Source organism: Rhinolophus sinicus, linkage group LG02, assembly GCF_036562045.2.
Source record: "Rhinolophus sinicus isolate RSC01 linkage group LG02, ASM3656204v1, whole genome shotgun sequence".
Classification (NCBI taxonomy): Eukaryota; Metazoa; Chordata; class Mammalia; order Chiroptera; family Rhinolophidae; genus Rhinolophus; species Rhinolophus sinicus.
The window spans coordinates 175,778,859-175,794,181 of record NC_133752.1 but is presented as its reverse complement, the minus strand read 5'-3'; the positions used below and the strand labels follow the sequence as shown (position 1 = coordinate 175,794,181).

Here is a 15,323-nt window from a genome sequence, read left to right as displayed (position 1 = left end):
GACAGCCCAGTTCTGCACAAACGGGCTGTGTATGTGGAGATCTGCAAAAACTTGCTTTTTTCTAGTCATTGCCAAGAAACTGAACTATCATAATGTGAATCTGAAATATTCTCTTGCTTAAAACCTTTCAATGATTTCTATCAGCAAATGAGAAATACTGTTTTAGTCTTTCATTATCTTGTAATTTTATTTTTGTCCGTATCTTTAAATTTGTCTCCACTCATGTGTTGTTTTATGCTTTTAACTTATCTTACTATATATGTCCATGAAGTTAATCTTTAATTTTAACTTTGTAGTTCAGTCCACGTTCAGAAATTAAGTCAGAATTAGAATTTACTTCATGTGAATTGAATAAATGAAGATAAACTATGTCTGAATAGGAAAGGCTAAATATTGTGAAATTCATAATTATAAATTGATCCATACACAATATAATACTAAACAATACCCAATATGACTAATTAACTTGATAAATCGATTTCAATGTTTTACCTAGAATAAATAACGAGCTTAGTATTGTAAAGAAAGGATGAAAACAGAGAAACATGGAGGGACCAGCCATAGTAGTTATTAAAACATTTTACTAAGCCACAGTAATTAAAATATTTTAGTATTATAAAAGAATAATCTAGTTAATCAGTGGAATAGAATAAATCACTCAGAAACAAGCCTTAGATTATATAATGACTTAGTTTGTGATAACGGATGCACTATTTATTAGCAGGGAAATATATAATTGGTTGATAAATGATAAAAGGATTATTAAAAAGCTACATGAGAAGAAAAGTCAGTTTAGATACTCACTACACAATAGACCAAAATAATTTGAGATGGAATTAAATGTAAAAACTTGAGCCAGGACTTTTGTTCTTACACATGCACGATTTCATCATCACAAATATCTCTAATGTTGTCCCTTTATACTCACACCCTTCTCCCTCACTCTACGATCCATAACCCCCGGAAATCACTAATTTTTTTTTCCATTTCTGAAATGTTGTCATTTCAAGAACGTTATATAAAGCACACAACTTAATATACAAATGATGTATGATAGAATTGTACACTTGAAACCAATATAATATTTTTTTAATAAAGATTTTATTGGGGAAGGGGAACAGGACTTTATTGGGGAACAGTGTATACTTCCAGGATTTTTTTCCAAGTCAAGTTGTCCTTTTAATCGTAGTGGAGGGCGCAACTCAGCTCCAGGTCCAGTTGCTATTGTTAGTTGCAGGGGACACAGCCCACCATCCCTTGCGGGAGTTGAACCGGCAAACTTGTGGTTGTAGAGTCCACTGGCCCATGTGGGAATTGAACCAGCAGCCTTCGGCGTTAGGAGCATGGAGCTCCAGCTGCCTGAGCCACTGAGCCAGCCCTGAAACCAATATAATTTTATTAACCAATGCCACCCCCAAAATTTAATAAAGTAAAAAAAAGAATTATATGGTATGACTATTTGAAATTGGCTTTATTTTCACTTAGCATAGTGTTTGTGAGATCTATCCAAGTTGTTGTGTATATCAATAGTTTGTTCTTTTTTATTGCTGAGTAATATTATATGGTATGAATGTACCACAGTTAGTTTAACCATTCACTTATAGATGGACATTTTGTTGTTTCAATATTTGTAAACATTATTTTCTTTTCCCTACCTTCCTGTGGTTTACTTGAACATATTTTTCAATTACATTTGTTTCTACAATGTTTTTGAGTACACCTCTTTTTATAGTTTTTTAAGTATTTTTAAAAAACACTACGGAAGAACTGACTCTGGGTGGTGAACACATAATGCAATACATGGATGATGTGTTATAGAATTGTACACCTGAAACTTTTATAATTGTATTAACTAGTGTCACCCCAATAAATTTAATAATAAAAAAACTAAAAGAATAAACAATGGGGAGTAGATACATATTTCAAAAGGGAAGTATAACACTGATGAAAAACAAAAGATAGAGTTGTAAATGTCATAAATTTATTTAAGATACAAATTTCATCTATTTCCAATTGCTGTCCCTTCTTTCTCCCACTAACTTCTCTCTTGACAAATCTTTGTTCTTCATTTCTGGAGAAGTTCATACGATGAGGTCCATAAGTTTCCATTTTTAAACATTTCCATGTTCAGTTTCTAAACAGTTAAAGAAACAGTAGAAACATTAGAAAACTTCTGTGATCTACTAAAGGAATAATTTTTCATGTTTCAAATATAAATATTTGAATACAATTTTAAGTATTTTTAATGATAGGGCTGTTCTCAGTTTTTTGGTTTTTTTTTGAAAGTGGAGAACAGGTCTCATAGCAAGCATTATTTTGTCAATGATGAAACCTATCAACCAGCCTGCAGAAGGTCCCATAGATAACATCTCTCATTCGGTGCTTTATGGATAATTACAGTGAAAATTTTCTTGACCTTAACTAGTGTAAGTTTAGAAAAATCCTGAAAAGGTCATGAGTGATAAATGTATTACCACTGCATATAGAATATAAACTCAATATTAGATAATTTGGTTGTTATATGTGGTAAATTCCTGATTTCATCTTCAAATAAGTCACTCTAGCCATCAGTAATTATACTTGCATTTTTTATCTACTGAGAAATTCTATAATACATTTGAAATAGTTTAATTCATAAATGATACATGAGGGGGGTTTATAATATGGTATGGATATACTCAAGAAGCAGCCTTAGGCAGACAACAGATGTTTACTTAGTTTCTTTATGTTGGCATTAGATTTGACTGTTTACACTTTGCCAGCACTGCAGGGATCCCTGTACTCTTCAATGGTGAATTCCTCTGAAACACAAGAATGATAAGACAGAAAGGGTGAAAAATTCAGTAATGGGCACATGAGCAGTTAATTGAAAATAAACGGTACAATATAAGCTAAGAAAGAAAATGTAAACATGGTATGGAGCCAATATAAGTGACTTACTTCTGTACTAAGCCATTTGGGATTGAAGTGGGAGAGAATAAGAGATAGTTGGGCTTGGATACAGAATTGAGGGGCGGATTTCACAGATGGATGGAAACTGTCTCTATCTATAGGACATTGTATAGCCCCTTTTCACAGCTATGTTTTTCTCACTGGAGTTGTACCTTCCTCTTTCAACCTTTCCTTAATGTAAGGAGTAAAGTTTTAACACTACCAGCATGCTATGATGCTAAGTTTCTAGTTCGTCATGAGTAAATGGAAGAATGTCCTGATATATTACAAAGTTTACCAAATTTTGTTAGACTATCCAAGGCACAAGTCACAAATAGATCCAATTTTAGATCTTATATTACACATCAGTATTGATATGTTGGTTTTTTAGTTATTGCTACTCTTCTTATCTTTATGGAGAAATTCAGTCCAGAGCAAACAACTCTACAAGGCAATTTAGAAAGAATTGATCCCCTATTGCTTCAAGATCAATCTATAAGAGTGGCTCTAAGACTTGTTTAGGGGACACATGAGAGGTTAATATATAAGAAAATGGTTATCCAGTGACCATAAACTCACTGTTTTTTCCAGCGAAAGATTGTGGAGTTTTGTTTAAGTTAAGGTGATCTTTTACTAGGTTTGTCATTTTTTTCCTTTCAAAGTTCAACATGTCTGACTCTCACTCACCTGTCTCATAATAATCATAGGCTTTTACTATAGCTGGTTTTAAATTCTCCACTTGGATATTTTGTTCCACTGAGAAGGAAAAACTCAGCGCTTCTTTGGTTAGCTGAAGAGACAGAAAAACTGAATTAGAATTAAAGATTAACTTAGTTACTAGTTAGCATCTTGTCTTCTTAAGATAGTATCAAAACGTGTAGTTATGTTATCCATCTGTACCAAAACCTACGGAAAGAATGAGACATTTTGAAACTTGCATAATACACTCAATGTCAGATAAAAGAAAGGCAAAGAAAGATGATTCTATGGACAGTCACCGGTAGTAAACCTTATTGACCAGTCCTGGCGTCATTTCCCTCTGCAGCTTTTTTTAGTCCTCGCCTGTATAGCTGAAAAACATTATTTGAAATCTGGATTGGTTTGTTAGAACCTCTAGTAGTTCTCCCAGATCTAACAGAGTCACAGAGAGTCTTACCTTTTCAAAGTAAATCAGGACATGGTTGGTGCTCACTTCAGTCCTTTGAATCTCAGGTCTTTCTTGGAGCTGTTGACCAGGAGAATAAGCCAGAGATATGGGATGAGAGCAGGCTGAGAGCAGTTCTGGGGTATTTATGGTCTAAATGGTTGGTCAGAAACATCCAAACTACTAATTTTGATTTCTTCAAGATTAATAGTAATAATAACAATAATAATAATAGTAATACTTATTAAGCCCTCTTTCTATCTATATTTCATATATAATATAGGTAATTATCTTCTAACTATATATAAAGAAAAAGGGATGATTATACCATATTTATTTCACATATATCACATATATGTGTATATATATGTATATATATATACACACACATATATATTACATATTCTCCCATTTTCTTTTTATATATAGTTGGAAGATAATTCAATACCACTCCACATACCTAGATGTCTCAGGGCTTGCTAGAACATTGTTAGCCATATTTATAACTTATGCCTTATACTTGAGACCACATAACAATGGTACCCACTACTAAAATGATGGAAAGACACTTTAGAGAAGCAAGTTTGAGGGAGTAAATCTCTTGAAAACTGAATCAATAAAAGAAAATTGAGAAACAGAAATAACAATATTTATCACAACTTTGTTATCTGCTATCTGTAAGGGACTTAGGGTTTACCTTTTTCACTGATGCTTTCACGGGTATGAAGCCTGATAACATCTTCACGTCAACAATGACCATGTTGGAGCTGGGTCGTTCCCCAGTATAACTATGAAGTCAAGGCAGAGGGACAAGGCATTCAAAAAAATTCTTTGGAATTCATTCAAAATATAAATCTTCCCTTCTCTTTCATTTTCAGTGTTTTCTATCCCTAACAACCACTCAGCTTTTCCATCTACTTTATTTGCTTCTGGTGTGGTTGTTTGAAAAGCCCATCATTATGAAATCACACTCTGCATGTATGGCAACATCACATTCTCAAAGTTAAGGCTTTTCAGTAAGAGAACATTTTCTTGCTAATAAATATTGCAAGAATTCCATATTCATTACATGTGACTTTGGACAATGGAATTCTCCCACAGAAGAAAATCGATTTTGCCATATTCTATAAAATTCTGGTAGTGACTTAGGATTTACCTAATGGTGATGTGAATCTGGAATTTCCTGTCAACATTTACTTCGTCACAATTCTTGGAGCGAGTATCAACATTCAGAGTGAAGGGAACTTTCCCCTCTTTCTTGGGCAGGATGTTATATCTTAGGGATGTCTAAAACAAATTGAAAAAGAAGTCCTTTATGTTTGCACTCAAGTAGTCTATCTCTTCTAGACGATTCATACCTTCCCTTAGCACACATTTCTTTTTCTAGTTTGAAATTCAAATCTAATTCTTGAGACTCTTTCTCCCATTTGCAGTGTCCCCTGAACCCGGGCAGTCTCACCTGCAGGTACACACATCCTGACCCTGACACCATTGTGCTGTACTCCCCTGGAATCTCTGGCAAGGCAACCTCCTGCAGCAATAGGCGATTGGCATCATCTACTTGAAATGATTCTGAGAAGGTCTTTGAAGACTTGATGGTGACTGTAACTGCTTTCTCCCTTTTAGAGAAAGTTGCTGCTCCATATTTCGAAAGTGCTTGGAGAGCTACCACCGTATCCTGAAAAAATAAAATGAGTGCAGGAACGTAACAAAATCATACTAGATGCAAACCATATCAACACTACTCTCTCAGAGTTATTTAGTTATAAACACAGGTCATTAACTGAATTTCAGTTCAGTTCAGACATGGTTATTCATCATGAACTATTCTAGGTTCTTTGGGGGGAAATGAAGAAGTTTCCTCATTCCAGTAGTTTACAATATACATATGGAAATAAGACTCAAATATTTGACACAAAGCAGAGGCTATTTCAATAATTTATAAATTCATATAATAATATTTGTTGTAAAAATTCAGAGAAGGGAGAAGAAATTGGAGCTAGAATAGTAAGAGAAGACTGTGAAGAAAGTGAAAAATATGATTATCTCTGAATAATGAGAAAACTTTATATAGACAGATGAGAGGGATCAGGGAGTACCAGGGTGGGAAATGTTATAAGTGAAGACATAGAAAAGGGAGTGAGCCGATTCCAGAAAAGGTGAAGGGATCAACCTAATTAGATAAGAATATTCATGTCTACTGAGGAGAGGAAATATTTTGGGTAAAATATTAGATAATTTTAGTCTTAGGATGAAAAAAGATTTACATTATCAGGGAAGTAATCTTATAAAAACATTGCTTTATGGCAATTGATCTACTTTACATTGAGGGTCAACTAAGGAGAGAAAATATGAGACTGTACACAGGACAAAGCAATAATCCATATATAAAGTAATGAGGCTGGAACCTTTCTGGTGATGGAGGAATATGAATTAGAGGATATGAAGAAAATATGAATTAGATACACTATTCAAGTATTCAACTCCTTGAATGTGTTTGTGTCTACATATGTATTAATGTATTTATTTTTCTACCTAGAGTTTCTGCACAGACCTGAGTGGAAGAGAAGCCCCCATTGGGGTTTTGTTGCTTGGTGATCCATTTCACAATACGTGAGGCTACAGACAGGTCTTCTGAAGATGGGGCAGGCTGGGCAGTAAGGTAGGCAAGGAGCAAGTAAGATGTCATCTCTACTTCAGCAGAAGGAGCCCGAGGCTGATAATAGAATGCCTTAGCTTCTTGAAGTTTCCCTGGACGTTCCCAGTGGATTGAGTCCTCTTTCAAATGGAAAATGACAGAATCTTAAGCTTAGAGAATGGTTTCAAAACCTAATTCATGAATGATCATTATAATTAGAGTTCACCTAGTGAATTGACGTAAAGGAAGTAATAGTATTAAGTAATCACCAACCAAACAAATCTTTGCCAAGAAAGTAAATTGAGGTTCCAGCAAATCACATTGTGTCTTTCTCTCTATTACATACTTGTGTGAAATTAGAAGTTGAGCTGCATAGCGTATATAAGGTGTGAGTGGATAAAATGATCCATGTTACCTAGAGAATTTGTGTTCAATGATAATTATTCTTATAGTATAGTATGATATGATATGATATAATATAATCATGATAGTTGTGAATCAATAAGTCCTATCCCTTCTTCTGTTAACTGGTGATTTTTAGAAGTAAATTTTGCAGCAGCAGCTCTTACGTTCTTTCACAGCTTCTTTGTCCAGTGACTCAAGCAGCTCACTTCGCTTGGCCTGGTTTCCTGCTAGGGCGAAGGCATAGGCCAATAATGCCTTGGTATAGACGAAACTTCCTTCAGCCTTGGAGGTGGATCCCCAGGCACTTTCCAGGCAGAACAGAGCATTGCGGACAACTGGGTGCTATAAAGAAGATGAAAGGAGATCATAAGATAGCAGAATGAGGCGAATGAACTATCCTCCAGGCTAACCCCTGATTAAAAGCTCCAATGTTCCTGTGCAACCTCACAATTTGGACCAGAAAAATAATTTCCTCTGCAGCTTCCAAAAGATTGTAGTTTTTTATGTTCCAGTGAAATACACCGAAATTAAATCACACAAACTCCACAACTCATTTTCCTCAGAGATTCATAGCTCCACGATTTTTCCCCCTTACATTTGTGAGAGGCAGATAGAGGCAAGGTGCTAGTACATACAGTAACAGGCAGTGGCATCTCCAGCAGAGCAATGGTGATGTAGGCAGAGAGTGTTAACTCATCATCTACTCCACCCTGTAAGGATCAGAAGCAGATAGTCAAACATGCCAATATTCATTAGGGAGAGTTGACTAACTCCATCTACATTTCCCCTTAGACATCTTCATTAGAAAGCATCTTTTCTTGAGCAATGTTATTGATTTTCCTCCTTCTTCCTCTACCCTAAAATTCTCCAATCTGCCCCAACTCCCTTTGCTTTACTTTTAGTAATACATTGGCACACTATTTTCATTCAATAAAAACTGCTAATGTATTGCTAGATTTCAGAAGCTTTAGAGTCGCCTGTCCTTCCTCAAAGCTATGCCCGCAGGACTTGAGGAATCAATAGGAGCACCTTTGCTCCTCCTGCATGTCACCATCTTTAAGAACCAGAACAATATTAAAGACATCACCTTCATAGCATTGTTTAACAGTGATCCAGAGCGCTGGAAACAACCATTTTCCCTTTGCTTCAGTGAGAGCCAGGTGAGAGCACTCGTGATGTGTGAGTCCTCCACAAAGATGTATGACCGGGCTTGAGAAAAGGACTTGAGCACAAACGCAGTGAGCCTGTCCAGCAAAGAAGAGTCTGAGATATGAGGACCATCTCACTTAAAGCTCACCTTATGCATTGCCTGCAGACATTGGTTTTCATAATTCAGGGAAGAAAATGGTTGGGGGTAATTAGTGGGAAAGTGATACTTGAATCCTGAATATTCTCTCTTTTTAAAAGATTTTTATTAAAAAATAGCTAACATACAATATTACATAGTTTCAGGGGTACACCATAGTTATTCAACATCTATATACCTAAAGAAGTGATCGCCATGATAAGTCCAACAACCATCTGACACCATACTATGCTATCACAATACTATTGACTATATTCCCTATGGTGTACATTACATTCCCATAACTTATTTGTATTATACCTGGAAATTTGGACCTCTTATTCCCCTTCACGCCCCCACCCCCTTTTTTTAGTTTTTCAATTACAGTTGATATTCAATATTATTTTATAATAATTTCAGGGGTACAGCATAGTGGTTAGATATTTATATAATTTAAGAAGAAGTAATCCTCCTGACTAGTCTAGTACCCATCAGGCAGTATGCATAGTTATTACCATATTATTGACTATATTCCCTGTACTTTACATCCCCATGACTATTTTGTAACTACTAATTTGTACTTCTCAATCCCTTCACCTTTTCACACTGCTTCCCAACCCCCTCCCATCTATCACCCCAACAAATCTAGTACCCATCTGATACCATACATAGTAATTACAATTTTATTGACTATATTCCTTATGCTGTACCTTACATCCCCATGACTACTTTGTACAACCAATTTGTACTTCTTAATCCCTCTACCTTTTTCACAGTGCCCCCCCCATCTATCACCCCATTCTCAGACTGTTTTTTTTAAATCTCTCAAATTCATTGGTTTCTTCAGAGTTGATGCTTTTCACCTCTTTTCTTGTGAAATGTTTGTTGGAAGCTCCAAGCCTTCACGTTACCAAAACTTCCATTTTCTGAATGATGTTACCACATCACAGTCTCTTTTCCTCCCCTTTCTTAATGCACAGTGTAGAAACTTCTTCCTTGATCATTTCACATCATGACCCTTCCTGCCTTATATTTCCATTTTGGGGATCCTTATTTTACTGCTATCTGCTGTGCTATCAGAGCAGGTAGGCTTTCATAGACGAATGGTGAAATCACCCAGTATGATAATGCACATATGGATTTTTAAAGGATAACAGATTTCTGTGAAAGAACTTCAGGTAGACAGAAGTCTGAGTTCTATGGAAGAACTCAGTGAATAGCTATTTCCAGAATTCTGAAATATTATGGATTTACAAAAAGCTTATGGAAATAATTATCTTACCAAGTGTTTCCCTGACTTCTACCATCACGATCCCCAAAGGTGCTGTATGAACCATCGTTGTGCTTATAATTCAACTGTCTTTGGTACCCTGAAGAGGAAGTTTTCATAGATTTATGACATAGCAGAAACATTGGAAAATTATCAGACTTTATTTCAAAACTTGTTGAGGAGTCGTAGGAAAACTGCATTTTTATTATGATATCTCCAAGACTCGATGATGTCATTGAATTTTCTGATTGTAAAGTGACACCTTTTATTGGATATCACAGCAACAATAATCATTAAGTCTTAACTAAAGGGCTACTGATTTGAGTTCACTGAAGGAGATATTTAGGGACTCAATTAAGGTTTCTCCTGTTGGGGAGATCTCTTACCACTGATGAGGTAGCTGATGGCTTTGGACTTGGTCTTCTCTGTCAGCTGTCGTGTCTCATTCAAATAATTCAGAACATAGATGTTAGGAACAAAAAGAACCATATTCTGCTCTCCACAACCATAGGGCATCTGGAGAAGATTCTGAAGATTTTGCATTGCAGACCCTAATATATCACCTGGGGCATCAAAAGTAAAGAAAAATCAGAGGAACTCAGAGCTGGTTTATGTTGGGATAGGAATATAGATTACTAGCTAAGTGAGAGGTCAAGTCACTTATAAAGGGATAGACAAGAAAGCATAGGAGGTAAAGAAAAACAAGAAACAAAAAAGAAAGAGAAAATTAGGCAAAATAAAGTATGTGATTCAAGGATGGAAAAAACTGAATGGCAGGATACATAATTTCTGATGAGCCATATATCTGGTAAAAACTAACTATAGTTAAATCTATTAGGAAGCATCAACACATACTCAGTCTCTTGAAGATAAAGACACAGAGAGGTGACCCTTCTTACATTTTAGAGTATATCAAGATATATATCACAACATCTATTCATCCCCCTTTCTGACTAATACACAGTACAATCCTTACTTTAGTGCTTTTTCTCTCAATCCAGCGCCTAGAGTCAGGGACCTCTTTAACCATGGACAGTGAGGCCCCCGTGCACTAGAATTATGGAGATGGACAGCTGCTTCCTTTGGGCTGGGAGACTCACCCAAAACTGAGTATGTCGCCCTGGAAGATCCTTCAACCACATTTGATGGAACTTTTAGCGACAACTTTTCAGGTACTCCTGTTTCTAATGAAAGAAAATAAATATATATAAAGGAAAGAAAAAACAAGAGAAATGTTCTACTTTTGTTTGAATATTTTCCCTCTATATGATCAAGATCTAACCTCTTATTTCTCTTGGTCATTATGTAATTTGTTTGATGCAATCCAAATTTTTTCTAAAGCATCTCATAGTACAGTTCATATTACTCATATACTCAAATTTGTGCTAAATTTCCATAGATTTCTTTATGTCTATACGGTGTACTTATTTCCTTCTCTTCATTGTTTATGTTAATTTGTACTATTGTTAGTGGTTTTCAAAAACACATTTATTCCATAAATATGTATTAAGTCTGTGCTATATCGTTGTTTAAGTACAACGATGTAATAATTTTCAAAACAAATTTCCTGACTTCCTGGAATTTTTCTTTCAATGGGAGTAATAAGATAAAAAATAATATTTAGTATAATAGATGTTAAGTTCTATGGAGAAAATTAAAGCAGAGTAAGTGTTTATATGGGTCAAAGCAAATCAGGAAGGGCAGGGTATGGGGAGACGGCTACCTACTAAAAAATTCATTGATAAAATAAATCATAGGTGACTTTAAGTAAGTCAGGGAGTAAGAATTATAAGATATCTGGGGGGAAGAGATTTTCAGGAAAAAGGAATAAAAAGTGAAAAGACTCCAGAGATTAGAGCTGGATGTGTTCCAAGAGCAGATTAGACCTGAAGTTCTTAAAATAGCTTACTTAAAAAAATGAGTACATTTAAACTAGTAATTGAATAATAAATAATACTAGCTCCAAGCAGAAACGTCAATATTGTGAAAATTGTTTAGAGAGAGGTTTGGGAAACACAGTTTTGTATTGGAAAGAATCCTGCCCTACTGTCATCAGCGTTCATCCTGCTTTTTAGCCCAGAACTTTTAGTTAAGTCTTTTGACTTCTCTATGCCTTCACCAGGAAAAGGTTGTTCTTCAAGTGTCCTTAGATTTGTACATGGAAAGTATACAATTTCTTCCCCCCAGAGAAAAACATGCCCCAAAGGACATTCTATAACCGTATGCTTTGGCAAGTGGCTTAACATGAGAATTTTGTCTATTTTTGACACTTACCTGATGCACAGAGGAGTGTGTTGAAAGTTTCCTCCTTTTCTATTCCTTCAGGCTTGATATTGAAAGAAAAAAAGTCAAAAAGTAAAGTGACACTGAATGTGCAAGAGAAAAATCAATCACTTTCAAGGAGAAAATGTTAGTAAAAAGTTGAGTTGTGGATACATCCATATTTCGGGGAATTAAATGTCACTGTCACATACATATCATATAATAAGACCTCTGAGGAAGTATACCTGCATACCTCGACTAATAAGGCCTTGACTACAGTATCCTTCTGTCCAAGTGCTGGAACGTTAGGCACCTCATTGCCGCACAATTCCTGAGACTGCAGGGCTTCTGCAGTAGCTGTGAAATTCACCATTCCTGGGGAATAAGATTCTTAAGGAGTTAAACGGTAATTCTATGTTGAATGTTTTTTTTTTTTTTTTTTATTTCCCCAATTTATATAATGGTTTTCTTTCAGTCGATCATTATTAGAGGGTCATAGAGGAAAGCAAATAATTACAACACATATCTAGGTTAAAGAGGAAAGCAAATCATTACAACATAGGAGGTAGGATTTGCAACAGCTTTACTACTCACCGAGTGACTTTAGGGTCACAGCCCAGGACAAAGTTATCCGCCCATTTCCACAGACACAGTGAGATTCTTCATTCTTCTCTAGTGGGACAGCCAAGAAGGCAGGAGAGTCCTTCAGCTGCACGCTGATCTGTCCCCCATACCCACCCACAAGTTGAGAAAGAACACAGGCACAGGTTCAGTAATGGAGGAATGATGCTTAAAGAAACAATGCATGCTAATTGAAAGGCTTTGAGAAATTTTTCCAATGGGGTAAATTCTGTAAAATACTTTGCTGTTTAGATGTTCGCCATAAAGGAATTCAAAAACTGACAGGAATTAAGATAAATGTCCAGGATTTAGGCTCGTGCCAATGCAAGGAAGAGATAGTTTCCTTAGTCAGAGTGAAAAAATGAAGTAATCAGGTGGAAATAATATCTGAATTTAGGAATACACAGATAATACAAAGTACCAAATGAGTATAACAGTACCACTTTAGATCTGTCAAGTAGTTTTGCTCTTAGTACTTATTTCCTTACAAAAGTAGGTTACATCGTATTCAATTATGATTTAGTAGGAGACTACCTAGGGTACCCAGGGAATGAATGGTGATTGTGTTGCTTCCTTCTACTTTTGCTCACTTCTAGAGAAGTGCCCTTACCCGAATGCAGTGGGACAAATAGTTGAACACAGTGGCTTTGAGTGTAAAGGCTTCTCCTCGCACCACAGAGTAGGGGAGAGTGAGTTCTAGGAAGAAGGGCTGGAAGATTTGAAGAGAGATGATGGGGGAGAGGCCAAGCCCCATTGTTCCAGACAAGCAGAATGCACTGGCCTTCCACTCTGTAATGGTGTCAGGGATCTTCATTGCCAACTCACCACTCCCTGAGAAACTAGTGGGAAAAAAAAGAGGAGGAGAGTGAATGAATCCCTTTTTTAGCATGGACCGTAGCTGATCCTAAAACATGAAAACTTAGTAACCTAGGATGGTAAATGTTAAAGTAGAATGTTCAAGTTGATAAGGTTTGTCACTATTAATGAGATCGCTGAAAGTTTTTCTTTTCTGTTTAGGGGCAAGGGTAACTTTCTGCTTTTTATTATTTCAGGTATCTCAGGACAAAATTAGAAAAAAATTGCATTGTTTAACTATGATATAAATGATCTATGAATCTAAATATTTACCAGAAAGTAGTGGAGAAGAACTGAAAGGGTCAGGAACTAAGGATAACACCAGAATCACAGAGGAGAATTCAAATTTCCTGAACTAAATTCCAGGTAATACACAACTTACTCGAGTGGCACCAAGTCCCAGATCCAGGTCTCGGGGAAATACTTCCGGACTGTCTCTTTTACTTCTTCGGCTGCAAAGTCTTCTCTTAACATCATTGGATAACCTGGAGCAGAAGCACGTGCTCCAAAGCCTCGTTGACTTCCTATGGAAAGACAACATGCAGGACCCAATGTAAACCTCACTTTTACTATTAATTTCTTATAGTTGCCTTATTTATCAAGTAGAATAAGGTCATTTGCTCAGGGAATGTTTATTATTTGAACAATTCAACCTACCAACTTGTTACTTATGTATTTGTCCTACAGGCGGGCTAGTCCTTCCTATAGTCTGGAGGTAAATGCATTTTTCTCTAGACATAAAAACAAATGTAGCTCTCCCTAAGCTGATTATTTAGCTGGTGGAGGAATGAATATAGAGTAATTTAATACACCAAATATTGCTTTTACACTGACATGGTGATCACGTGTTCTCTATTTGCGGTGAGAATCAAACAAGAGGAACGGATAGTAGCTACAGCAAGAGGATTTCAGGAATGATTTTTTATTTAACAGTGAATAAGATATAGAGACATGAATAATAGGATAGAGTAAAGTATGTTATAGACAGCAGAGGCTCAATACAGGACAGAAAATGAACTTTAGATTGGCCGGAAAAGACTTTATCGAAGTAGAACTTAGATGATCACTGGAGGGTGAGAAATAGGAGAACAGAGAAGGCATTTCAAGGAAACAGCTATGCAAGTATGCACACAGAGATCAGAAGGGATGCTCCAAAAGGGTAATGAAAAACTTACCCCTCTGGAATAGAATGTCTATTTTGGGGGTGTGTTTAACATAGTTAAGTAAATAGGTGTAATTATATAATAAAACACTATGAAGATTGGGACAAATAAATTAGATCTGTGAAGGCAGGCGTTAGCTTGATTAAAAAGTGATACTCCAGAGATCAGAAGATAAAGATAATATGTATAATGTATACATATATATGATATATATATATGAAATAATAGAGTTGGACATGCTTTTGTAAAAACTGAAGTACAATAATTCTATGAATTCTGGAAGTAGTGACTATGTATGAGAAATAAGTGATATGATGAAAGCAATGTTTAAGGGTGATATACTTTTCACACTAGATGGGACAAATTGAAGTGGAGATAGACTGGAGGCAAGGAAGGTAAATTAGTGTGGTAAGTAATTTCGTTAGGAAAAAATGAGGGGTAGGACTAAGGTGGTATAACTGAAAAAGAAAAGAATGAATAGGTGACAAATACCAAATAAAAATTTGTTAAGAATATTACATAATATTTGAGAAAAGAACATCATGATGGTACATTGTTTTTAGTTTTTCTGGATCATTCCACCATGTTTTCTCTTAGGATTGGAAAGAAAATACACACTTAGTATTAAGAAAGATATGGCAATAAAGTAATGGTGCTTTTCAGTTTATTTTTTTCTAACAAAGAACATGCTATTACATGGGATCATAATTGTATTTTTTCATTTTATGCTCACGATGCCTCAGTGACTT

General features: G+C 35.7%; 1 protein-coding gene across 2 annotated transcripts in view; it reads right to left on the bottom strand.

The window, feature by feature from the left end:
- Window positions 1–1,959: 1,959 nt before the first annotated feature.
- LOC109435556 (pregnancy zone protein) overlaps window positions 1,960–15,323 on the bottom strand; it is a 46,610-nt gene continuing 33,246 nt past the window's right edge. The window contains exons 18-36 of one of the 2 annotated variants that reach the window (XM_019713504.2): window positions 13,794–13,935; window positions 13,167–13,395; window positions 12,530–12,656; window positions 12,189–12,310; window positions 11,948–11,999; window positions 10,774–10,857; window positions 10,060–10,236; window positions 9,686–9,773; window positions 8,206–8,362; window positions 7,754–7,828; window positions 7,283–7,460; window positions 6,630–6,853; window positions 5,535–5,753; window positions 5,232–5,362; window positions 4,773–4,863; window positions 4,088–4,156; window positions 3,619–3,721; window positions 2,753–2,801; window positions 1,960–2,134 (exon numbers count right to left, since the gene is read on the bottom strand). In XM_019713504.2, coding sequence (XP_019569063.2) covers window positions 2,128–2,134; window positions 2,753–2,801; window positions 3,619–3,721; window positions 4,088–4,156; window positions 4,773–4,863; window positions 5,232–5,362; window positions 5,535–5,753; window positions 6,630–6,853; window positions 7,283–7,460; window positions 7,754–7,828; window positions 8,206–8,362; window positions 9,686–9,773; window positions 10,060–10,236; window positions 10,774–10,857; window positions 11,948–11,999; window positions 12,189–12,310; window positions 12,530–12,656; window positions 13,167–13,395; window positions 13,794–13,935 — 2,324 coding nt within the window. In that variant the 3' untranslated portion in view covers window positions 1,960–2,127. Of the gene's footprint in view, window positions 2,135–2,714; window positions 2,802–3,618; window positions 3,722–4,087; window positions 4,157–4,772; window positions 4,864–5,231; window positions 5,363–5,534; window positions 5,754–6,629; window positions 6,854–7,282; window positions 7,461–7,753; window positions 7,829–8,205; window positions 8,363–9,685; window positions 9,774–10,059; window positions 10,237–10,773; window positions 10,858–11,947; window positions 12,000–12,188; window positions 12,311–12,529; window positions 12,657–13,166; window positions 13,396–13,793; window positions 13,936–15,323 lie in introns of both variants that reach the window. The other variant, XM_019713505.2, reaches the window with a different exon arrangement.